At 42.6% G+C, this 27,211-nt stretch overlaps 1 protein-coding gene and 2 long non-coding RNA genes across 5 annotated transcripts in view; 2 read left to right on the top strand and 1 right to left on the bottom strand.

Moving 5' to 3' along the window:
* LOC111262592 (uncharacterized) overlaps positions 1 to 27,211 on the bottom strand; it is a 129,460-nt gene that overhangs the window by 76,292 nt on the left and 25,957 nt on the right. The window contains exons 1-2 of one of the 3 annotated variants that reach the window (XM_086969220.1): positions 1,689 to 1,815; positions 313 to 576 (exon numbers count right to left, since the gene is read on the bottom strand). In XM_086969220.1, coding sequence (XP_086825346.1) covers positions 313 to 576; positions 1,689 to 1,779 — 355 coding nt within the window. In that variant the 5' untranslated portion in view covers positions 1,780 to 1,815. Of the gene's footprint in view, positions 1 to 312; positions 577 to 1,688; positions 1,816 to 27,211 lie in introns of those variants that run through there. The other 2 variants (XM_086969221.1, XM_022836954.2) reach the window with 2 other exon arrangements.
* Positions 468 to 19,445, top strand: LOC111262597 (uncharacterized). Its single transcript, XR_002681722.2, has 2 exons — positions 468 to 607; positions 19,065 to 19,445. It is a non-coding gene; the product is annotated as an uncharacterized LOC111262597 (long non-coding RNA).
* Positions 10,128 to 13,576, top strand: LOC111262596 (uncharacterized). The gene is made up of 3 exons (XR_002681721.2): positions 10,128 to 11,376; positions 11,580 to 11,997; positions 13,194 to 13,576. It is a non-coding gene; the product is annotated as an uncharacterized LOC111262596 (long non-coding RNA).

Raw genomic sequence — 27,211 nt, 5'->3', positions numbered from 1 at the left:
TCGTGTCCCAAAATCTTTAATACGGCTTGCAGAAAAGCTCCGAACATAATACTAGGTAGAATAGGAAATATGCACCCCTAAAACAAGCTAAATATAACCAAGAATTTTTCGGTATCGGTTTTATAAGTGCTTTCTAGATATGTGCAAACGGAACAGAACTTGAAAATCGATGATACAACAACGGTCACCGTTAAACGAATAGTATGCCTACGACCATTCGGAGCATAGGCCAAATTTAAATGATACCTTGACGCTCGAGCGCAAATAACGTTTTTTCATATGACTAATTCAAATTGTGTGACCTTAACAAACCTTGTATGCAAACTTTTTCCGCATAGATAGTAAAGACAGGAAACTGCGACGGTGAAAGGGATTCCGGCCGTTCCGATGCAGACGAAGAGAACAGTACACACAGGCCGGTCTCAAAGTTGACGCTGCGACAGGCATTGTGGTCCCGACACATCTGTAGACATTGCTGCAATTGGAGAACGCCCGCTTTCAATTCGATCGTTTCTGTCGGAGCTGTATAAACGTATCCAGTGACGAGTTCGAAGCTTTCGCCGCCAGAAGGACAAACTGCAATCGAAATAACAACGCAGAGCGAATGGTAAGCAGCAGAACAAAAAAAAGATTGGTCAGCTAACGCTACACGCGTCCACGTCTATTCTTAAATACGACAAAGAGCACTGTGATTAGAAAATACACATCCGTGGTCGCTACAAGTGGGCTACCTTTTTTACCAAGTACCTTTTTACTGCTTGCCAAATACTGCCCTCGAGCTTGCGCAGGTATGCCCAAATAAATGTCGCAAGTCGAACGTGTGTGTGTGTGTGTGTGTGTATGTGAATGTATAAACTGGTATGAAACAGACAATTCTGGATGTTATTTTTAATCAACTCATGAATCTTCGGTGGCTGCTAATTATATTGCATTGTAGTCGTTTCTGTCAACGTGACCTTATCTAAACTGGCCAGAGTCTCATAAACTAACCCGTCACCAATTTGAGCACCAAAGTATAATAATACAAGCAAAAACAGTAACGCAAAATTACGCTACCCCGGATAATGTACTATGATCTATCCACCTCCACAGATACTGCTAGTATCTTCTTTGCGGACAAGTCGCTAGCTTGAAACCTGAATCAGAGTGGGGCTCAAAATTGTTTGAAGGGGCAATATTCCTACTGATTCTTCCTCATTTCATCTTCTGTAGATACAGCTGGGGGGAGAAAGCTAGCGAAAAGAACGATGATCTATTTTCTGAGTAACTTTTTGTTACTCGCCTCATCAGAATTTTGTCGGTCTTTACTACAGCGCAGGTACTTTTATAAAGTAAATGCTGCACAAACAACCCATACGGACTGTTAAGCCCGAGCAAGCTTGCATCCGTCAGAACACATTGAAATGATAAAAAAATAAATACATATGTGTATGTATGTATGTATGTATGTATGAAAAAAATGGTACGGATAGACGTTATTAGAAGATAGACGGTTGTAAAAGATGTGATGTTGGCAAATACGAATGTCAGACGACTGAGGGAGTGGAGGAGATAAGGTAGCTGCAGTGTACAGGGTTAGGAAATTCTAGAAGAAAAAACAGGCTGTGCCTACGTATTCCTGAGATGAAATACAAAAAACACATACGAATTTGAAAGACATCTCTCTAAGTAGTCGCTACAACCAATACCACTGTCAGAAGTAGCAGTAAGTGAAAGAGCAGCGGCGGCGGCGGCGGCAGGTGACGGTAACAACGTGATTTTAAAAGTATACTTTGTCATACTGCAAAGGGCAAACACTAACAACACTGGTTTTGGAGCAGCGAGTGACCCGAAAGTCAGTAAAGTGGTAAGTGATTGCGAACAAGTCTATGAGGGAACGATAGGAATCGTCTCTCGTTTGCCATGGCGACATTGCACTTCGGTCTGTTGCCATAAATGACAAAAAAAAGATAAGAGGAGCCATCGAGGAGGCATCCCAAACGCCTGCCTCGAAGCCATTTCGCAGGTAACATCTTGTCTACAACTAATCGCTTGCCATATCACATACATTTGTAAAAAAGCTGTGCCTAAAACTGGCACTTCTTTCTCTGTCGTTGTCTGTGGATATGGCACTATCGTATTCGGACATTGCCCCCGGGAAGCGTTCACAGGACCCAGTTCATTGTAGAGGAAAAAGCTAATTAACATAACAAAGCAATTTAGGCGTCACGAGAGTTAGCCAAAGGAAAAATGTAGCGAACACGCCATTGAGCTAGGCATATCTATAGCCTAGAGTGAACCAACTGCCCGTCAAAACAAGTGGCGCATTTTTCTGCTGCCTGGCTTATAATGAAATACAAATACATACGTATAATGATAGGCCTCAACTCTCCCTCTGCGTGGCCGGGTGCGCATATACTCTATAGAGATTAAGTGTTCTTTTTTGTTTTATAAACAGTAACGCATTTAGTAATAGGACCGCTGTGAATTTGAGACCAGTGTCTAGCCGCATATTATTAAATTTTCAAAGTGTTTCGCTATTCTTTAATGCGTATACCAATTGACACAATTACGTTGGTGTGTATAATATGTATTTGATATGTATATGCATGCTAATACGACAAAAGAGAAACCCAGTTTTTTTTATTTTTTTCAACTATCTATTCGGAGTTAGAATACTTAGCTGAAGAATATTGACTTAGAGGTAAGTTTTCCTTGGTCCCTATACTCGGTAGTGGCGTCCTAAGTTTTTTCTAAAGAAAAGATCTCGAGTCGACGTTATCAAGAGTTAAAACATTTCCATGTATGTCTTCTGTAATGAAAAACGTCACGCGTTCGATTGCCGATACTCTCTATATTTCCTTTGCTATATATCGGTGTGCAGGAAGCCGTTGTCATCGCCTTATGCAACAGCTTGGCCTCTGACTCTTTCCCTTTCGAATATTCGATGCGCATTAACGAGTTGCCCCTTTCTGTCACCCAACGGCGGCATCTAGCGTTAGCGTAACAACGAGAACAACAGTAAGCGGTCGACAACGGAAACGGAAAGCGGCGGAACTGCTTCAAACTTTTCACACATTACATAGGAGCCTTCACTAGTCGTTGTCGTCGAAGGCAGCCGACTCGATTCACTATCGATTAAGGGTTTTCATTTTCACTTTTCTAGCCTCATTTTAAATATTTTCAGTAGCACACAAAAAATCGAATAGAAAATAACTGTGCTATGGCTACACGCCAGTAGAGTATGTGTACGGCCGTCGTTAGCCCCTTCCTCGAAACGCTCTATTAAATACGCTGCTCACATCTTATGCTTCAGCATTAATCTTCCTAAATGCATGTAATGTTGGCATGCTACAATGACCGCACATATATATGAATAAACAGAAATTATTATGTAATTCATTAAGCTGGCAATTGAAAGCGAACTTTTCTCATCGATTTACCTTCACACGTGCCCCAAACGCCGCTGAACAAATCAATATTTTGTCTTGAAGAACAAGAGCAAAGGTGTGTGTGTATATATATATATATATATACGCGATTTATTTCAATTATCTATGCCGCTGCTGCCGCCGCCGCCACTGACCAGTGTTGTATTGTCTAATAATGCAGAGACTACCTGCTGCGCCAAGCCACCTTCGTGAGTTGGCTTGTGAAGGTGCGTCGATTGCTCTTCAGGTGATGATCTACAGCACGGACGGAACCCAAACGCCGCCATTTTTGCCGGTACGGTGGCAACGTCACGAATCTTGAGAAGGTATCAAGAGAAATCCTTCCTGAGCGTGTGAGAGCACCTATTTAGTTGATTCACCGAAACCTATCCCAGAGCCTTTGTCGGTGTCTGGTATTTAACGATGATGTCGGCTGTCGCGGAGAAATAATAAAATGAAGACCCAAGAACTAGTCGGCGAACATAAACTCGACATAGCGGTACAAAATGAGCGCTGTCAAGCCATCCGCTTAGGTTTACATATGAGATGGTAGATGTGTTTGTCTCTTGATTAATTATACCGGGGCGAAAAATTTAGGTTACATAAATCTTGCGCAGCGACTCAAACGACCTTAGACACAGGTACACGTATACACACGACAATACGATATATGCAATACGATATACCAACCTTAGCGATACTATACCGCGTAGAGATTTAGTGCACCAGTTTGCAGGTGATGGCAGGGGGACAATGACCTCCTGACTGGGTAAGGGGTTTTGTTATACCGTATTTTGTAATAGGAACAGTGACTCAACGCAATATTTCCATTACACTTAGCCATCAATTACTATTTTCAGTACGCTTAGATTAGTGCTTGGCTGCATGATGGTAAACATCCAGCATGATCCTTACGTAAAAAAAATTCTGTGCACGTCTGTAAAACTCTTCTAGCCGTGACCTAGAAAGGTACGATTTTTATGATAATTTTATTAAATTTACTTGCTTACCTCCGATTGCAATGTGATAGGTCTACAATAGCAACTCTGCATCGACGACCATTGTCTATCACGTAGATAGGCAGCTTATACACCTTTAGTACACGACAGGTCTTCCTATGACGTAGTGGCGATTTATCAGCTTACATCAGGCTCCAGTGCTAATACAATGTCATGAAGTTAGGTAAGTGAACGGGTGCCTTATGTTCTATATGCTCCATGCATTATGGTGCAGAACTTCGCTAGGTGTCGGTCGTAAATGCTACAAACAGGTACGTAGTATCTTACAAGCGTACGTCACGCTAAGCTCTTCATGGTAGCAAAAATGCTAACTTTGTCCAGCCGTTCGGCGTTCTGTAAAAGTATGCGTCAAAAACCGGTCTTACATAAGGCGCAAGTTCGTGTGGCAGTACCTTAAGAGGAGATTAGGTCTTTCAGAATATCTCTTTTCAGAATGAGCAAAATGGATATACAGCGCAAACTGTTTGTCCCTGTGGGACGCGTCCATAATTAATCGCAAAGGAAACGCATAAGCGACGAGAAGTATGTGGAAACTCAAAATGATGTTAAAAGGTGGAGTCGGCTTAAGATCGAAAAATATAATAACGAAAGCCTGATGAGGCATGAACTCGCGCGAGGCGGACAAGCGTTCATCCGAAAATTTCGAGTTAGGTGTGGCCTTCGAGCTTTTTTCGGTATTCAGTGAGCTATTTACTGTTGTAGCATGTCATGACCGTGAGCGCGAATAAATGACAAACCATTAGTCTGAAACAGCGTTCGTAGTAGACGTGCCGCCGAAGGGCGAACCAATTATAGACCCAGCGGTTCGCTTCTTACAGGTTAGTCACACGATAGCTTTGTTGCATAATTGATAGATCCAAGAAATCCCATAGTATCTTCTATGTTGCAGACGTTCGGGATGAATTATGTCTGTTTGACGATGCGAATGTAATTTGTTCGATCAGCGCGTAGATTCTATTCCGATCACTGCTCAGGCAAAAACGATATCGTCCAGTTTCTGACGAAGGGTACAGTCGAAGTAAGCAACGATGAAACGGGTCAAGTGAACGGGTCTCAGTATTGCACAGTATCATACCAAAGTTATGCGCGCAATGAATATCAGAATCCTCGTACACGTCACCATCGCCATCGCACGCAGACTGAACGGTCTAATAGTTCGCAATTTTCTATCTGCGGGTGGTCGAGCGAGATATCCCGCCTGCAGCCATAAGAATCAGCTCATCGCATAACGAATACATCACAATTGTTCTAGCCCACTTCAGTAAAACTGTGTCCCAATCGAACCCAGTCCTATTCTCTGTATACTCGTGCCGGAAACGGGTACAAGCCACACTGTTTCTAACATTTCTATCTAGAACATATGCCTGAGTTGAACTAACGCTCTGCCCAGTCTAGCTGACTTAGTATCGGCTAGAACACATACGATTGCGTCAAATAAACTAGTCGCTACAGACGACAATGACGACTGTCGCATACGTACTCTTATTCTCTGAAGCACCGTTTCGCTGCAATGGCTGCCGGCACTTGTTGTCGGATTGAGCTGGTCACGATTTACGTGCCACGTGTACGACGGGAGGATCTGCACATCAAAACGTGATTTTTCCGCTGTTTGGATTTATAGATACACATGTACACGACAGGTATGCAGTCTAAAAAGCGTATATAATGCCACTAAGAAGAGCGGAGGACGCCTGTCCCCTGCGTGTGATGTTACTGCGAATACAGCTGTCGTTACCGGCTCCAATATTCTGTCGACATTAACAAGCTTTAAAGCAAAGGTAGCTCGACCACATAAATAGCTAGATATATGCATATATATCCATATCCATATATATATATATATATATATATATATCCAGCTATCTGTCTTGGGAAAGCATTGAGATATGGCTAAGTATTGGTGCCCGTTCCGACAAAATGGGTCGTCGTATGTATTGAGTGGCGTCAATTGAAAAGTCATGTTGTGACAGACTGAATTTGTGTACTGAAGAATGATTTATCGTTGCATATATTTCCAATGCAATAGTACTAGCAATAAAGTATTCGATAAATATATACTACATTTTTATCTTCATATATATCCGGCGACGTAAATGCTTTTTATCTGATGATCTTTTTATCTATGTCTAATTGATAATGAACTAAAAAACAAAACAGTTCCTTTATATACGACTATAAATTACTTGACGGAAAATACACCGTTTTGATTTGGAAATGCCTAAACACCGTTAGCGTCTTGCTCGGACCGTGGTGATATGGAAGATTACGCACAGCCACACAGGGACTCAGCGTTGTAGCCTCAACGGAATCTAAGATACCAACACCAAGTTATCCTATAATCTTCCAATCAGTTCTAACTATTATTTGTTTCGTTTTTTCCGTTAGGTGATTTTAAGTGTGAAAAAGTTAACTAGTACATATTACCGCAGATGCAAGGGCATGAGGCCGCTTTGCGTCGAATCGCCAAAATGATTCAAGCCGGGCTTCGAAGCGTAATATTAAGACACAATCGAATGGTCCTTGCATCACGACTTCATGGCTTTTGTTTCTATATATATATATATATATATATATATATATATATATATATATATTGCTGTGTCCTCCTAATGTTGTAGATGATGGCCGTTTGTGATTGATGGCAGAAAGCAGCAAAGCAGCCAAATATACGGGACTCCTCTGAGTGAGGAGCAGGGGAAAAAGTCGAGGAAATAGCGGGAGGCTGAGGAGAAACCAGTTTGAAAAATCCACGATTTATGACAGTAATAACAAAAATAAAAATCAAAAACAATAATAATAATAATGAAATTACCTTTCTTGTCATCGGTTGTTACTTATGCAGAAGCTAGAACTATAATATTCTAGAAAAAAAAGCTATCGAAACATCTATACTTGGGTTGTTCCGCTGTCGTTTCTTCTTTGGACGGGCTTGGATCCGATGCAGATCAGTGTATATTGAGTGCACTCGTTCGCATCAGATCGTCTGTACTAGAACACAGAACTCGGTACACTTCGATTCTACTTACTAAAACCTCTACCTTGAATGCCGCATTAGTGGCGTGTTTACAGGGAACTTATACTTGTTTAGCTTCCTACAGCGTTCGACAGCGTCCGCGGTTGAACTGATTACGACGCTGCACTTCGTTTGTGGCGCTCATCATACAAGAAACGCATATATATATAAGATAAAGAAAGTTAAGAAAACTTACGTGGAAAACTGGATAAACATAAGACATTTGCCAGTGTAACACAGGCGGTGAGTAGTGCTAATAAGGAAACCTAAGGACAGAAACAAATGCCCCCACCGCGCGTTATTCCCTAACGCCATTGTTGTGATGAAGAAATAAAGGCAATAAATGATCATGGTTTCGGCTTACAACGCGGTTATATGAGGCCCACCCACTGGATTTCTCTTTGTAACTAATGTAAACAACATTAGTTTCTATCTGAATTTTTTTTTTGATTTATTATCAAAAACTACCTCATTAAAGTTGTGCCATAATAATGCCAACAATGCTGACACGGTGGGCTATAGTAATGTAAATTAATGAGCCAGGTAACAGGCACTTTATACATCTAATAGGTAAGAAAGTGGTAGCATTACGGGCTGTACACAAATAGTATGTTGTGTTGTTGTAATTAGAATGACCACAAAAGCAAAATAAAATACGATAGACGTCTTCCCGAGGATATTTAATGCGTCAACAAATGCTACCTTGAGGCTTTTTTTTTAAAAAAGGCCAATAGTCCTTTATGATGGTAACGGTATTGGAGAGTCTGAGTGTTTTTTTGTTTTGTTCAGCTTGCTGAAACAACAAGCGGATATATTTCGTCATATAACATTTATATTGAAATAAATAAATAATGCGTTTATTTGATGAAATGGAGGCTTTTTTGCCTAGCAGAGATAGAGGTTTCCAGGTCGGACCGTGTACCCTATATAGTTAGCAGGCTGTGCTCAACTGATCCTGCCATGGTAGAAAGAAAGGATATTTGTTATGTATTTTTCTTCCAGCTTTGACACACGATACGTTTAGGCGCATTCAGAGGCCATAACATCTGTTAGATAATAACAGATGCTGAACCAGAACTGAGTCACGGTTTGCTTCGAATCTGGCCTATCTGACGTTCGCTTCCCTGGTTACACCTGTCGCTACGGTTGAGTACTGTGTCACAGACACCGTCGACTGAATTAGATCGATTTTTTCGCCGCCTGTCAATGGCAAGTTGTGGAAATGTTCTCCATGGTCCTGTTGCCGACCCTTCCGCAACCGCCTCAATAGGCCATATTTACGCCACGTTAGCAAGTCGAAATAATCAGCATACTGGAGGCATTAGCAGCCTGAACAAAATTCAAAGTGTATTCTAGCGTTAATCGGAATTGATTTATGCTGAAGGAAATCTCGCTTCAGCAGCGGTTTCTGAAAAACGCGGCTGCGTTTCGTCATTTTGTGGTTATGTTCTGTACGAAGACGATCACTTACGACGATAAATAATTTAACAGCTTGTCACTTCGTTAACCCGATTTGCCTGCGTATCGATTACAATTAAGATAGTGGATGTATCGACCATTCTCGTGTTATGTCAGGCTAACGTTAGGTCTATCGATGTTCGCGCGTTCTGTCAGTTACAGCTATGTGTGCCATTTGATCAAAACGCGCGGTAATGCTTCTGCAGCCGTCAAGCCAACGTCACCTCTGATTTTCACAAGTCGTTTTCGCTTCGATTTTTCCTGCGGCCATTTTTTTGTAATAGACCTTCTCGAGCGATTCGTATTTCTTAAGTTACGCTGTTCCCGTGGTGGCGTAGTGAGTATCGTATTTGACAGGTGCCCGGTAAATTGGGTTCGAATCCGGGGGCAGACACACAATGTTTGGTGCTGGGTGCCAGCCGAAATGTTAAAATGGCATCCTTTGCTGCCCCTGCTACTGCTTCTTCCACTGATATGCCTGTCGAAAAAGTCCAGTATGGCAATAGGAAAAGGCCCAAAAACGGGGAGAAAACGAGACGACCGAAAGTAACGTCGAAAAAAAGGGAAAAGACTAGCCAGTATAATATGCGTATATATAACAAGACAAGTCGAAAAGTAAACAGTCATACATTCTGATGCTGTTGTGGTGCCCGCACCGCGTCAGAGTAGCCGGAACAGCATTTACCAGCCTCGTCGACTCGTAAGACAGCACGCAACGTGAAGTATGCAGACCAGTTTTATAGTACGATTCAGTTAAATTTGGTAGCAGCCTTTGATGAGGGCAGCAGTAGCAGTACTCTTGTAAATGATTTGTGCTTTCACGCACCCTGGCTGGGGGTCCGTCTGTCAAGCAGGCCGACATGCTTACTTGCCGGCCAGCTTGCTACACGATGCTTGCGCACCCAATTTTCTTGGTAGCGCGAGTTATTTTTTGGCTCTTTCTTTGCAGAATTAACATTTCACGTTGTCCAAATGTTGTTTGTTGAACGAATATACTGCCTGCCTACGTTCGTCCATATATATATACACATACAGAGGCATGTTTATCTGGTTTCTTCGTCTGGCTTGACTTCGCTTGGCAGCGTGCCTTCATCGTCTTCGTTCTGTTCGCTGGCGCCGGTCTGGAACTTCACTTGTGGCGGCAGAACAGAATGACTGACAGATTTGGGAGAGGTTAACAAATATCTCTTGCGAGCGAGCTATCTAAACTGACAAGACTGAGCGACCTCCATGGCACTGCACCGCAACGCTTGTTATCATAATAGTGTTTGCGAAAGGCTTACTATCCATGTTGGCCTACCAGTTCGGCTTCGCCTATAACACCACGTGACGGGCAAACGTATTCAGTCGACACTGTGGAAGGGGAAAAACGGGACTGGAAAAATGTCTTGAGAACTAGTGAAGTTTAGCAAACGGACAAGAGAAATCTGATGGCAGGTGGAATGTGTCTCTCCGTCTCGAGCTTTCCGAAGCCACACTTCGTGTTCGAAGCAACATGGCGCCGCAGAAAGTGAAGAAGTAGGATCACTTGCGAACAGGAAGGCAAAGCTTTCGTTATGATAGGGGGAATGACGTTGTTTCATCTTTGTGTGCACTCACGAGCAATTGCAATGCTTCTTCGTCATCGTGAAGCGATCAAAAGCTTTTGTTAGCATGAGGTTCTCTGTGGCGATGTTCTCAATGGCCGAATGCACCATTCAGTGTATCTACCAGTGGTTATTGGCTGAGCGCCTTCGTGGTCCTGCAGTGAAAAGCAGGATAGCGCAACTGGCACCGAATGACGAGATGAAACATCAGATATTATGAAGTCTGCAAGTAACTCATAGAGTTAATGTGTAGCATCGTGTAATGAATATCATAGCAAAAAAATGCACCCTGCAAGCTGCAACTGAACGCCTGAGTCGTATCATTTTTCTAACAATTCTAAGTTAAAATGACTATATTTCCTTATGTAATTAAAGTTATTTCACTGGCAAGTAATCCCCAAATCATGCAAGATATCTTTCTGGAGGTGACCTCTTGTGGCCGTTGTCGGCATATACTGGGCGCAATAATAGCCCAACCTCATCAGATCAGTATTCATTATCGTGCTCTAATATCAATTTCAAAGCCTTGACGTCAACAATGCTATCATGCAACATGTAGAATGTAGAACCCTGAATTTTATTCCTGTTGAGAAATTTTATAGATCTGCTTTAACATCCTTGTTCAGGGACTTTTCTAGAATAGATTCAATTATCTTCTATGAAGTGCAATTAAAAACTAGTAATACGTTATCAGTTTATATCAGAGAATTTGATGAAAATTCTTTTTCCAGTAGCTGATATCTATAGAAGATCTCGCGCAGGCGTTCGTTGATTTATGCTCCTGGGACGGGCTATCGATGCGTACGTTCTCGTGTTTGCTGTAAGCATATGGCTTATTTGAACGATTTCAACGATAGCTAGACGTCAAATATCAACTGTCGATAGTAAAGGTATGCGATCGTAGTTGAAGGATCAACGGAGCTTACCTACCGCGACAAGTCAGCACCAATGAAACACAAAATGCGTCCGTGTATTGTCTGTGTTTCTCGTTTTGTCAATAATATTTTCGTGTATAATGCACCTATCCGAGGCCGGAATAGGGACTAATCACCGTACTAATTATACCGTTGTTACATGGATTCTCGCTCCTCAGGAAAACAGGTAACGACCGCAACCCTAGCTACGAATATAGGTCCCAGTACCTAGCTGTAACTTCGCTACGACAGCACAAACTTACAGAGGTGACGCGAGGGCGGTGACCTGCTTAAAACCCACGATGACAGAGGGCCAGCAAACGACAAGGAATGACTAAACATTCACTTTATTGTACTTCGAAAAAGGCCAATTTGCTGCCTTGCTTCGCAAAATTTAGTTTCGTTCATCTCTAAACGAGAGTTAGAAGATGATATAACTGTTCATTAAAAATTAGCCCTGGATAAATTAAGTACAATCAAAGTACAAATAAGGTTGATCACAAAAGCTAAGCGGACCACCATCGTCACGACTGACCAACAACAGCATGCAGCAAGAAGTTGTTATACAAGAAAGAAATTAACGTACTAGTTAATTAGGTAAGCAACAGACAGAGTCTCCTCTTTCTTTTATCAAGATTAACTAATGATCTTTCATGATGATGATTACTGTTATTTATTATCCTTATTTCGTGATCACCACAGCAGTGGTCGTTGCCGCCGCCGCCGCCGCCACTATTATTACGTCAAACTCACTTGATTCAGTCCTTCATTGACCGGCGTAACGTAGATCGGTATCGATCGTATTGAACGATCGACCTTTGCTGTGATTCGCGTCAATCATTTTCTGTCCGAACAGCCGGCAACCCCATTAATTCCCCTTCGATACCATGTGTGACATCATTGGGCTGTACTATAGATATGTATATAATGACGTAGATGCTTAAAACACCTATAACTATGCAAACAGAGCACAAGGAGGCGCCATATGCAAGTATGATCCCTATAATAAGACATTTACGCTTATTTTATTCGCTAACATAATGGTTGGGTTTGGGATAGCATTTATATTGTACAGGCGGATGTCTACGGCGATAAGCGGAACTGTTTTCTATCGGTTTAAGAATAGACTAGCAATTGCGCCAGTCGCATTGACCCCTGCCGATGACAGTGAGTCGGATCACGATGACACAGACAATGCAGACTAATAATAGTGGTCAGTCGACGACACTCTTGTGCAGTCGTATACATAGTATACATAGGTAAATATGTGCATCGTATGCAGTTAGTTACAAGGGCTAGGTGCAGGTAATGGCAAACAAAGCCTGGATCAGGATACAAAGAAGACCATGCGCCAATAGGGCTTGTCTCGTTTTCGCCTCGCGGCCATTGCTGTGCCTAACGGGAGAAATTTAGTGTGCGTCAAAACGTTTGCATTTCAACTCATTTATCATTCGAAACTAACGACTATTAGCAAAGGGCAGAAAACCTTGTTAAGCTACTGCTAAAAATGCCTGTTAGCTATTGATTCTATAGGCACGTTCCTATTTGCCCCATTGATTGTGTACATAACATATGTACACAATTCGCCGTGACGGTTGGTCAGGCAATGGTGCACTGCACAATCGTGGACCTCCTATATACAACGGTAATATCCAGTTTTTTTGCGCACTCGTTAAGTAGCGCGGACGCTGAACGCGTCGTATCGCCTGTATAGTAACCGCACCTATGTACACACACGTATACAACGGAGATGGTTCACTTCGATTGTAAATTTCTTTTTCTCATCTACTTAGGCTTCTGGCAGGCCGTTTCTGTCCATCTCATCGACAGTTGAGGATCTTCGGCGCCACGCTGTCGAGCTGCCTCATCATATTCGCTAATCAGTCACCTAACAGATATATGCGTCACGCGCGAATTGCTCGTATGTTAACTGTTCAGGCTATGTAACGCGGCTTAAAGGACCCGGCAGGTCTCGATTCCTCTGGTTCGTATCTTTGTCTTGTGTATATATCCTCGTCTCCTAATCAACCGGTTCATCTGAATGTTTTGCTTTGGGGAACAGCCACTGGAGATCTCGCCATCTTTGCACAGCTATATATAAAAGCAGACTTGTTCTATGTGTGAAACTGTATATGTTTTAACTGTATAAATAAAAAGTTTCCAATTTTACGTTTGCTACTGGCGGTAAGCATTTTTGTAGATGGCTGGAGGCCAGCACGAAGTAAAGTGTGTCTACGACCGGTTCCAAACTTAGACAGCAGCGCGTTCCTGATTCTAGCGGACGAATACGAAACTACAGTTTAGATTTAACTGTCAGTCGGTACCTGTACGTGATACATTATATAAAGGCTAGGTCAAAAACAACGTGACTATATCGTGCCGCCTTACCTATCGTCGTTCAGCGGTTCAGACTGTTCTGATCTATAAGCGTCTTTGTTCCGTAGCTAGTTGAATTAATCGATCGGCGCTTGAAACTCGCTCTACGCCAATTAAAATATCGCCAAATTCGAAGGATAAGACGGAACGCGAGGAAACCCCGTGACGCTGTTTTCAACACATCATAAACATAGCCAGAACAGCATCGGTAGTTCACAGTTAAAGTTTTGCACTTTACGAACTATTTATGTCCTAGACAGCATCTTTTGAAGGTACTATAGATAAACCGGACCCCGGCCCCGTTCCACAGTTATATCTGCTTTCACCTTTATTGTTTAACTTATGTTTTAAATTTCAGATACGATATTTAGAGTACTGCTTTTCATCAGCCATGAATATGTGGAGCAGGACCCAGCCTTTATCACAGTCTCAATCATTGTGTTAAGTTAGATACGATTTCGAACGATTCCACGTTTTGCCGGAAAAGAGCCTTCAATAAATGTTTTTGCATTTAATCTTCAAATCCTACTCTGTCACGCGTATCGAAAAGGCCGCCCATTGACATTTTAACTGAACTCTGAAAGCTGCTTTATCCGCTAACCCGTTTTTCATCGAAAAAAATCATCCCGCCCAGTAGGAACACTAAGCACTATTATAATTATTAAATTCATCCAAATGCTAGCCGCTCACGAAGGCCCTCTATAGATCGTGCCAGCGCCCCTTCTAGTGGTATTAACGGGTGATTCTCAGAGGTTTCGTAAGTAGCTCCGCTATAAATATGTATGTGCAGGATATTTTTAATAAATACCTCTATTGTATAGTTAACATGGGACTCACGAGACTATCGAACATTTTTTTTTTAATATTTATAGCTAGCTTATCGAGCATGTCGTACATAGACATGTGTGAAGAGTTGCGCAGTATCAAAAGCGTACCCATACCGCGCATTACATTAAGCGCGCAATGAGAAAATTTGCCAGCGTCGTTTGTTATCATTTTTTCGTAGCTGCTTAATGGCCAGCAACTACAGTTTCGTTCAACTGCTACGGACCCTGGCCAGTGGCGAAGGTAGCGTCGTCAAACAGACTCCGACCGCGTACCGAAGCTGAAGCACGACGTCCTTCTTCGTGTTCGTCGTGCTCATTGCTCGCTACGAGATCGGCCCAGTAACGAAGTCTTCGTATCGCCGGTGTATGGTGGCGTTACCACATTAGCCACATAGCGTTCAGCGAATCGGTCGGCTATTTCGAATCTTATTGAACTCTTTCGTGTGCAGATGTACCTACTTAATACGAATTAGTCTCCACCGAACGTTACCGTCGAAGAACGACGTGCGAGACGACGTGACGAAACATACAGAGAGATACATACAAATTTTTCTCTTCCGCTATCCGCGTCATTGTATAAGAAGCATCATATCGCTTTCCGTAAGCCGTCGCCACACACAGAACAGCCACAACGGCAAAAGCAATGAACGAATGCGCAGCGCGCGCGACCGACCAACAATGAAAAGCAATCATCATCGCCACGGCATTTAGTAGGTTTTATGCAGGAAAAAACTACGACCGAAAATATCCGTCCTGAAGTTCATACGTCTGCATAACGGTGGTACACAATCCATCGTTCAGTGATGCAGCGGCGGTCTGTCCAAGTTAACAACTACCCTACGCAGTAACAGCTTCTGCCGTTACTAGATGAAGGAAACTCTGCTTGGCAACTACGTTTCAATTTTGTACGAAAATTATATTTGGTTTTCTGAAAGCACTTTACGAAATAGAAACAACTATACGATTACAGAGATAATTATACAACTTAATTATGAGCTATGCCGTCTATGGCGTACTATTAGAGGTGCAATTATCTCGCGGAGCACAAAAGAACGTGACGTAATTGGTGTTTCTTCACCGATGCTCTCAGGAGGTGAGCGTACACTGTCAAGCTTTACAACAGCAACTTAGTTTGCACGGAATTAGGCATATAGGCATAGGCAGTAAATGGCTCCGCCTGCGCTGATACCATATAATAGTACTGATTTTGAAAGTGTGCCACTATTTTCAATATTTCCTAGCTTTGAATAAAAGGGCTATTGCTCTTCCCACATTAATAGTTGGCTAGCATCGCCGCAGAATGATATAGCAGTGAAACTTAGTGAGAACTGAATAATTACATTGGACTATTTATATAACATTATAAGTATAACCTATTATGATCTTGCGTGTGCTTCTTTTTCACCGAAGGATGAAGATTTCTGCTCTGGAAAAGTCTACTCTTCAAAAGTGATGACTTTTGTGCTATAGCAGGCACAGAATACAATATTACGATTAAAAGCATCCAGCTTCAAAATTCTTTTAGAATTGAACAATGGAGGTTCACAAAGCTGGTGCCGACTGTTCATAGTAACGAAGTCGTAAATGGCACGAAAGCAAAGATACGGTTGCGGAGAATTAACCAGGGAGCGATGAAAGTGATACTGGTCAGCACGTGCACGAGATAACATTGATTGATTCGTTTTTATAGGTAGATTAATAATCGTGCCCCAAATCTATTTCTATTGATTTCTACACTGCCTCTCAAAACGCTTAGTCATTATAGCAACAAGTAACTACACTGCAACGGATCATTACAAAATGAATATCCCATCTAGAAAACGGAGCAAATATTCCAGCTTGACACTATTAGCCCAAAAGGAACTGGACCAAAGCAGCCTTCTACGTAGGCCATTATCGTAGGACCAACGAACACACGCAGATAGCAGCTCTTAATAATAGGCTCCACTGATCTAAAGGGCTTCGCCGCGTAACTGTTCAGGTGTTTGTTGATTAAAATTGACAGATATATTAGTATCAGATTTAACCGAACGTAAGCGGTAGATCGGCTAAGCAATAGTCTTCATCCCGCTAAATCTCTTCATCCATATATTCCATTACACTTTTATAGTTATGCCGTCTTTCTATTAAAATATTTACTGTTACTTTTCGCCGTTATTTCTTCCAACATCAACGAATTTGATTACGTCACGACCAGTCTAATATCCTGCTGCAACTATCGAAATCCAATTTATGTATTTTTATTGACTCATTTACTTTGTCCCGAATTCTACTGGTGTAATTGTGCTCTCAGCCTATTCCGATCACTGGTTACCTTCGGCCTAACCTATAACTTTATCACCTCTAGCGGTACTGGGGTTTTTTTGTCAGGATGTTGTGTTCATCGTTATTACTTTGTTGCAATATTTTATAGAACAGATATAATGTCCTCATTATTTATCGCACAGCAGTCACTACTATCCACATAGTCGCCGCTAATGGCCGGGTTTTGAATGGACCTGTAGGAAGGAAGACTCATAGTAGATTGCGCCGACTATTATATTAGAGCAGAAGCAATAGCCAACGTGGAAACCCCTTTATCTATTACACTACGGGTACGTCTGTCAGGACTACTAATTGCGCCTTGGATTACGCACAGGTGTTCCTCAATGATTCACATTGTGGCTAGTTGTTTCGTCATCCTTAGCCATCCTGGCTGAAGCGTTCCTCTGCTGTTAGCCTTTATAACGTATCTGGGTTTAACTACTCTCCTCTTAACGTCTGCCTTCTTCCTTTTCATATCCCTATCAGGCGAGGAAGATAGCGACTGCCTTTGAATACGAAATCTCAGAACAATCGTTTCTTTGCTTTTTCCTATTTGTACTTTGCTAGAACGAATGCCAATGCCGATATTTGTTTCATTCATGCTGATGCTCTCATCGCTTTTTCCCTCGATGCTGGGCAGTACCGTCCCTACAACCCAATAGTAGCGTTGCCACTGTCCACCCTGTCACCATGTAACAGTCCCGAGTGAAGAACCGTTGGAGAACTACAGCTGGCCCAGTCCGTTGCTGTAGCGTTGGCAGCATTAGCAGGCGCAGAAGTAGTACAATAGGGCCCGTCATTATCAACATTTGAGAAATATCCGTAACGGCGGTAGAAGCTGCGACCACAGCTTCTGCCATTATTGGAAGTTGGTGTGTCCTTGTCAGCTAAAGTGAGTGTCTGATAGAACCAGCACCGCGTCGACTCTCTAGCATGTTTTCGAAATACCCGCCAGCAGCAGGAAGGGAGTTTAACTCAGCGCTTTCGTCCAACTTTTTCATTGAAAACACCAGCAGTTGTGCAATGAGGAACGCGTGACGAGAAGAACTCAATCGAAGATACAAGAATGATGACCAAAACGGAGGACCGAAACGTGAAGAAGGAGAGCTAGTAACAACAACGACGACGACGATGGTGTGTAATTGTAAAAGTTAGTATTACCACGGTATCATCAAAAGACATTACAAAATTGTATCAACAAACAAATGCTACTGACTTTACTATTGCCTTATTGTCATCGCGTCCCAAACAGAAAATTAAACGCAACAGCCGGCCAGGGCGGGAAAATAGAAACAGTCGATTATAAATGATGGGCCAAGGGACTGGGACGAATGGCCGCCAACTACGTCAGCGGACAAAGGGAAGCGGACTACGGGTCTCTAGTCCACGACGAGGCTAATCATTTTATACGCCGGATGGTCAGTAAAGCTCTAACTAATGCATATACAGATGCCAAAAACACGTCCGCCCGCCCGCCCGCCCAAATACCTAACCGCCCAAAACGGAAGAATACAGAAAATGCATCAGAACATATGTGCAATGGCAGAAAATATCGCGGCAGACTTCAGAATACCCAGACTATGCCGCCGACTAGACTCTCACTCTTACTTTTCGGGGGTAAGATTTCCCCACAGACGCTCAGTGTAAATTTTCATATAAACTTACAACCACTGGTACAGGCGAAGGTGGCGATGAAGGCTCGATTAGAGAAAAGAGGGAAAAGTACGTGTCTGTTACCCTGTGTTTACGCATATTCAGAACGACATCATTTAGGTGGCGTTGGGAACCTATGTAAAATCTACCCAAAAAACAAAACATGCTTTTAGAGCGATATTGTAGCTTAGCTGAAGGCAAAACTGGCCCAAAGCAAAGTCAAGAATTAAAAAACATTTATCTAAAAAAAATACGGAAATTATCCAGATAAAATAATTTCATTGCTATTGTAAGAAAATTGCTATTGCAGAAAGTAATGGGTGACCAGTTTTCTTCGACATTTACATTAAAGCTTATCTTTGATTTTTCAAATCACTTTACGAGTATTGTTTGTACTGCAATATGCGCTAAAAGAAATGCGCTTATCAAACTTGTTCGGTAAATTATGTAGACAGACTAACTGTGTCCTTCTTATTTGCCCTTATGTGTGTTGTTGAGATGTAGGCCTTAATAGTACCACGGAAGTATCGGCTCTGGGACGGCAGTCAAACGCGGGTAACCAGCGGTCCGTTCGTCTACTTGACGGCGATCAAGTTCAAGACCTCGACTCGTTCACGCTACGGTGCCCTTCTCGCACGTTTATGCTTCCCTGCCGCCTGACATGCATTATTCGCAGCGGCTGCATCTGAGAAGTTGAAGACGCTGGTTTGATAACCTTTGCGTAACGAACAGAGCACAAAGCAACGTCAACTTCAGACGCTTCCAGCAGAGGCGCTCGGACGTGTTTGCCAAGACTCACGTACCTACTAGTGGATATCCTGTGTAGAGAGATCTTATGTCTAGTTCAATAATTGCGGATATTAAATTCTGCTTTTTAGGAAATTACTAGCACTAGTTTTCTTTCAAGTTTAGAAGTGATTTAAGTTATCATAGTTTGAATCCAGATGTGAAATTTGTCTGTTACAGCATTTGGCGCACGTTATATATGTAGAATTTGGGCATGCGTACGTACTTTCCTGGTAGACGGGACAACGGGACAAATATACTATTTCATATTGGTTGCCCGGAAGAGATTTAGCATTGTTCAGGTCTGCTCGTTTTTTCACAGTCAGCATGAGCAACATTTCTGCCTCGATACCAGTCCGTGGGTTAATTCGACCCGATGTCCTCAGATAACATTTACGATATACATTTTCCGTTACACGTAAACGCAAGTTTTCTGACACAGCCGTGTATTTAACGACACACGAAAAATTACTCTCATAATCAACGTAATATTCCAATACAAGCAAGATATACTGTCCTGGGCATTTGTTTGCCAGCCCATTTAGTGGCAACCTAATAATAAACCAAATGAGACAGACGTTTGGTAAGTTCAGCCAAGGATAGGCTTCTCTAGGTGACTGTGCATCCATTTATAACAACGCATGATTAGTAGAACTATTTATTAGTCGCAGACGCGCGTGTAACTGGGGGACCACGACGATAACCATCCGTTAAAAAAAAAATGTTTGCTTGTGATGACAGCGACAGCACAACAAAATCGACCGCAACAATAATTCTACCGTTTCGAAACCTGTTACGAACCACAACGAGTATCCAGCCATCTTGCTGGGTACCAGTATCCCGCTACAAGTCAATGGAAACCATCGTATGCGGAACTTCGAAATGAACGCTAGCCAAACGTCGAAAAATGAAGATAGGTAATCTTACTCCATACACGTATGACATATAGAAAAAAAATAAGCCAACATCGCTTAGTAATAATAAGGATACCAACAACTGCTGATTTGGACAAAATTTAAGGCCGCATCTATCTACAAATCAAAGAAAGGAAGAAATACAAAGGTGCATTTACTTGATTCCATTACTTCCACCCATATACCTTGAACTATTCTCAAGAAGTAAACCCTTTTTTTTACTTGGGCTTATAACAAGGCAGGTGCCGAAGACAAGACGAGCAGTGCTATGAAACGGATAAACGCATTTTATACTAGTACAACGTTGTCTAATAAGATCCTATACACTTCTAACTAGTCACTGCTTCAAGCCATACCGAGAAAGCATCCCGCGCCAGCTAATGAGGGATCAGTGTTAATCTACTGTGACAATCCTCGGTGTGAAGTCTCTTACCTGCAAGACAAAAAAAGATACACTTCAATCAAAAATGACCTTAAGCGGCTTCGTTATACTGCTTACACGAGTTATACGCCACTGAATAGATCGGTACTCAGCAGCTTGACGAGCTCCTTGCCATTGCCAAATCAATATTTATTATCATTATTTTCTTAATGTGTACTCAGCGCGCTAATACATCTCTCGCGGGCTCTTTTACGGAAAATTTTCAGCTAGACATAAAGGTATCCACTAATAACTAACGCCTCTTCTATTTATCTACATGATGATGTTCCGTTGAACTCACTGAAGAGTTAACTCTACAACTGCTTGCGGTTCCTTATGCGAACATCTGTAGAGAAGAATAGCTGATCTTTTGCGTACCTACCCATATAACAAACGTACGAAGCCAATTTGGTTTCGTCTCAATGTCTAACTACACACAGCAGTCAGATATGTAAGGATATGTCCCGCTTCGCATTATAACTGTTATCTATCCCACTGACTGGCCGCGGTGAGTAGTGCGTTGAGACAACAGGCGTGCCTCTTCCATCCTTCACCGATCCGCCACCGGCAAGATGAGGCGCTCATCTTCCCTTGCACTGCTCGCATCGAACGAAATGTCATCCAAATATTATTCCTTTGTCCTTCTGCATTCACTTCACCGCGCTATACTTGCCGTATATATATGTCTGTATGAAAGTTATTAAGGGGTTATTAAGGGATGACTGTAAAGGCAAACGTATGAGCAAGTGGGTGATGATCTTAAAGCTGTACGCTATGCAGATATATAAGCGATGAGAGAGTATCCAAATATTGTTTCTGTAAGAATTTTTCTCGTCGTGTACGGAAACTTAGAGTCAACATCAATACAGATTATCTCGCTTCAACTCCCCATTCATTAGTCGACATATGGCTTCAGTGTACACTGCACATAACAAAATAGTAAATTATACATACTCTGCACCATATAAGAATAAAAAGGCAGCCGATCTATGTTGTACATGCAAGCTAAATACTGCATATAATAATATTTTCAATGATCCACTGGCTCGCCAGGCAGCTAACTGCTTTGAACGTGTGAGCTCTCTTCTTACGCGTACATGTATTGCGTCTTCCCTTGACGCCACGTTTGGTCTCGAACATGGCTCCTTTTCGTAAGATTCCCTTATTGCTGTTTCATGCGAATAATAACTGATCATAATAAAGTCGTTCGAATTGATAGCGTTAGCATTGAATTTTGCTAAGTGGTAGTGCCTTTGTAGTCGTGAAGGGGTGAGATGACCGCCGTTAAATGGCTGGCCCTGGCTAAAAACTAGAGTCAACTAGGCTTGCAGTGGGCTAAGACGTTTGAACCGGTAGACGGGCAGGTAGGAGATTGGCAGGCAGCTTAGCTCTCAGAAGAGCGGCAGTTCGTCGTCTCAGCTCACGATAAAAGTGAAGAATCAAACTTCTCTCGTCTTGTGGTGATGACAATGGGATCTCCTTTGGGGACCTACCCCCTTTAGTGACAACACGGCGCATTACGACCTCTACTAGCTACTATCGCCACCATACGCCAACCGTTACAATCAAACAAAGAGTGGCTAAGTTGCTGAAGTGCCACCACCGCCATGCCAATAGCCCAAACTCAATAGCTGGCTCAGGGCGCTACCGTCTTCACTGGTCACCAAATCTAAAACGCCTCGTAGGACGCTGTTTCTCGAAGCTCAGTCGCTGTTCGGCTGTGCATAGAACAGCTAAGCCATTAGTAGGCTACGCCATCGGCAATGCATGGGGTCGTCTGTCGTCGTAGCTACGACTTCGCAGGGGAACAGAGGTATCGCCCTAGCGTTTCTGACTTCAGCGAACTGCAACGTCGATTGTGTGTTTAAAAGCACCGCCGCAAAGCGAACGGCGACCGACGGACGCGTAACCTACGACTGGGAGAAGCATCCGACAGTAAACGATGCCGTGTGTGAAATGTGTGCATGCGCATAGCGACAACTGAGGCACGACATAATCGCTAAAACTGAATAGCTCCTTTACTGGCATAAGCACACACGAGACACCGCTTCTGCTACTGTTAACCAAGTCACGGTAGCAGCAGGTAAGAGGACGCAATGGTACGACGAAAGTCCGAGACAGCAAAATGTAGATAAATAGATAGAAAACCAAGCGTAATAGCGAAATGGACAACAAACCACGAGATCCTGCGGCTGCTGCTACTGCTGCCACTATTAGAGTCGTTCAGATCCTGTTCAGGCTACTGGGCAGCTCGACAGGCCAGCAAGCCTGTTAAACCGGACGTCTCCTACTATGTTCGTTCGATCAGTGCATACATCTTTTTCCTCTCTACGATTGTATGGAGCAATTTAATTGGCACCCACGATCAATGGCGATACCTAAATTCAGGGAAGACACGAAAGGTCACGTCTAGCAAAACAGCTTACTATGTGCCAAGAGATCGCCAAATTAAGACGGTGACATTAGCAAGAAGCAGTGTTAGACAAGCGTGATATGACGTGACCTGAACGATTTGCCATTGGGATCTATGACGCGGTTTGGTTTGCGAAATTAAACACAGACTTACACACGCACCCAGTATCGATGAATCCCAAAATATACAAAATTAACAGCAATTGATGAAGCAATTACTGGTATTAACGTTTGAATTAAAGGAGAGTAAAAGAGTGAAGAATAATTCATTTGATTGCTTTTGGATTAGCACCAACAGATCTTACGTTGATAGTAATATCGTGAGGTCGTAGCATGATCATTATCAGCTGCGGAAAACAGCGTAGACACCACACCTATAAGCATCGTACTCCATAAAAATACTTATTATCTGCGGAACAAATTGCCCATAATCTTTATTGTAAACACAAATTAGTATTGCATTGTATTTTTCCGTAAGTACTGCATAGAGCCGCGAATGGGGTCGTTTGTTGGGACCCCAACAAAACAGTAACACCACCTTAACGCGGAACTCAGCATGCCGCTACCATTACGCCCGAATATACCGCCTATTAGATAATAGCAATTTTCTAATTTGGCCAATCTAAAACCTAGGATCAGGCTTCGTTGCCTAGCACTATTGTGTTAATTGTAATTTACTACTGCTCTGCAGACAGTTCCACCAACGCAGTAATAGGTTTAGTTAAAAAAGAATATCGCGGAAGGATCCATGCACGGGTAGATTTCAAGATGGGTGTTGCCTTGTCTCCTTATTCGCCCACGTCCTGCACCATTGCACGTGTAACACGAAACGCGATAACACTGTTGATGTGCTCAGACAGCGGACATCTAAGCAGACTTCTCCCTTCAGCGGTGAACCGTGTGATCCGATAGCGTTCGGACGCCAAAAAGGACCCTCTTTATTCACAAGTATTGCAACGAATGTTGGATTATCAGATCTCCTCCTTAGTTCTGATACTAGTTGCACGTAAGGGGCAGCGACATGCGTCTGATGAGACCGCTCGGGCAGCAATAGGGGCGAAGCAATATACTATCTACTACTATATGAGTGTAACTTTAGGACTGGAGCCGAGACCCTCTGTAGGCAGCTGGAAACAAATGCGATCACAATGAAGGAGCCTTTGAAGAGATGTTTGCCGATAACGAGCATCTGGCACATTCAATGTGGCAGTAGCTGCTGGAAATGCGCAAAGAATGACCACGACGACGATGACGATAACGACGGCAGTGGCGGCCGCTGCGGCACTGGTTGACTTCTATGGGTGCTACAGCGACTGCTATGGACTTCTATCAACGAGAACCTTTTCGTCTTTTCAATGAATGCCTGTAAAAGTTGATTTGTTTCGACGACTTGTGGGACCATCTAGAATAGCAAGCGTACTCATTTAGATAACTCTAGATCCACATGGAAGTTGCCAATTGCCGCTAGCGGCTACTTCGCACGAGGACGCAATAAGCCCTCATAGCCGAACTTGGTAGCCTGATATGAAAGCCCCAGCTGGAAATATTGTCTATTTACAATCTGAAAACGTCATATTTCGGCAGAATTTCTTGTGTTAGCGCTTCAGAAAAGTGTTTCCCTTTAACTATAGTACATAATAGAGTTTTCGACATACAACAAATATCTCAAGAAGAAGGCGCTTTTCGGCCTTACGTTATCCAAGAGCCATGCCTGTGAATTGTCTTCGGACTTCGATATATGATAACATTAAGCCTAAAAATTGCCTCATTATATCAATATAGTGGAGCAGCGGAATGGTGGCCAGAATCGGCCAACGTAATGTATAGCCTTTCTGTTTTCCATCTTACGTACTTACTGCCGTTCCACGTCTAATGCCGCTTATAGATTCCCGTTCAGATATGCATGTGCCAGTTGTAGCACAAAGATCTGTCGTGGCATTTTCTCTAAAAAATACGAGGCGGTACCACCTCAAATAAGACACACCTATAGACTGCTATTGTTGTTGATAAGGGGCCAAAAACGTCACTATTACGTCGTAACGACAAAAATATAACTATTCAAAAACATTTGTTTTGTTAGGTAAGCCACCAGTCGTATTGTTTGACTGCTGCCGCTCTTGCTGCAGCGTTAACGAACATGGTAGCTTCAAATGTTTATCCATCGGCACAAAAAGTCTTTTCGACTTAGAGGAAGCTTCGGTTCCAGCGTTGGTAAGTAAAGTGCAGAAGCTGTTTCATCTGCTTAATAACAACACTGCTAAAGTTTTCTATTGAGCAGAAAACGGTTTACATAATCTTGCAGTTTAGCTTAACTTATATAGGTCTAATTGTGTGGTGACCCTATCACGTTGATTTGTGTCCGTTAGGTTGGGAACTGAATGAACGTCATGCAGATGCACCGTCAATCAATCATCATGGCGGGAACATATTGCTATTATTACAGACTTCGAGTCTCTTTGTACGGCCGAATCCGCTATTCAGGGTAGATGACGATCGCACTAGCGATCGTCCGTTGTCAATCAATAGCCGCGAAAAGGAACAGCGTCAGCGATGGCACAGATATACTCCGTTCGTCAGACCATGGTGTTACACAACAATCCGGCCATTCGGAAGTTACTAAAATAAAAACAAGATTTTTGGCGTTTCCCTGCCGGCCGGCGAGCAGTGGGGTCAGGGTGAGCAAATGTGACCGTCATGACAACCGTACTAACGAATACTCACGAAGGCTGACACCAACTAACCCGCAATAAATAGCTACATAAATAGAAGAAAATAGTGAATATCATAAAAATCAAAAAGAGCTAGAACCGATCAAGCTACATTTCATATCTCCCTTCATTTGAATCTTGCAATTAATGTACGTTCAACATCTTACAGCGCTACTCTAAGGCCGCGTACGTTCTGAAGAGGATACGAACGTATCCGTATACTAAGAAGGTATCAAGTGGAGCGACAAAACATCTCCGCTTGACGTGATCATCATAAATGTTCAGTCCTCAGGAAGCAGGGCCTCCTGCTGGTACTTTTTATTAAATTTTTTTTATTAGGATTTTATTAAATCCCACAACCAACAGTTTCCAGCGCTCACTCATTCTGACTATGTTTCCTTTGTTAAATACCCGAATTCTACCCATAAAGATTAAACTTTTACCCAAACGGTCACATTTGTGTTTTGATTGAAGGGAGCTGAAAGACTATACGCGAGCCCTGTTATTTGACTATACGCGTATACACGCTAATAGAACTGAATCGTTGTTAGCGTAGTCAATAAGGCCTTTAAGGAATATTGCCTAAAGATTTTACAGATGTATCAACAGTGTAAAAATTAGCAGTTTTCCTACTTGGATTTGTTAACAAGAGCGATAATTGGTGGCACCTTTTCATATGCACAGTTGAACGTATAACAACATGGCTCAGACTCTGGACGCCAAGCTAACCCCCATGTTTGGGGTGTATATAAAGAAGCGGATGTCTCGTAAAATGCAACTTAGCTAATGGGATCGTTATATATGCACCACCATGCGCACATATGCACCCCTAATATGCTGGAAAGTCGGACGTCTCCGCAGCAGCGTGAGCTAATTGAAAGCCATCGATCATCACCAGCCTTCGGCTCTCCATAACATCCGTACTAAGCAAGAGTTCGCACGAAAACGGCGAAAGCCATGACGACTATGATTCCATCTGTGTGCAGCTCTACAGGCGTCTTAAGATGCGTGGTAGTAATTTAGGAAGAGTTTGCGGAGACGTCGCGCGCGTTCAAGATCTACAGATATGATAGATCAACAAGGACGGTATCCACTGCTTGGATTGGAGTCCTATTGAAAGACAGCGTAACGTCTGTATTACAATTATATTCGCGCGAGTTTCATTCAAACAGTAGCAACAGCAGGCACAAAATTGAAATAAGCTGAACTTCAGAACGCCGAAGCAGGACGCGAACGGACTGTAAATGAGGGTCCATAGGGTCGTGTCTGTTGTCTATGTGCGTACGGATTGATGCTGTTCGGTCAGATTTGTACGTGCGTAGATGAATTGTTTCCAGTCTAATTAGTAATATGCAGTAGTATCCTTTTTCTAAATTGTATGGTATGTAGTCCTATCTCGAAACAAAAAAT

This window comes from Varroa jacobsoni, unplaced genomic scaffold, assembly GCF_002532875.2.
Source record: "Varroa jacobsoni isolate VJ856 unplaced genomic scaffold, vjacob_1.0 scaffold_677, whole genome shotgun sequence".
In the NCBI taxonomy this organism is placed as follows: Eukaryota; Metazoa; Arthropoda; class Arachnida; order Mesostigmata; family Varroidae; genus Varroa; species Varroa jacobsoni.
Note: the sequence above shows the minus strand (reverse complement) of the source record. Positions and strands in the feature narration are given on the sequence as shown.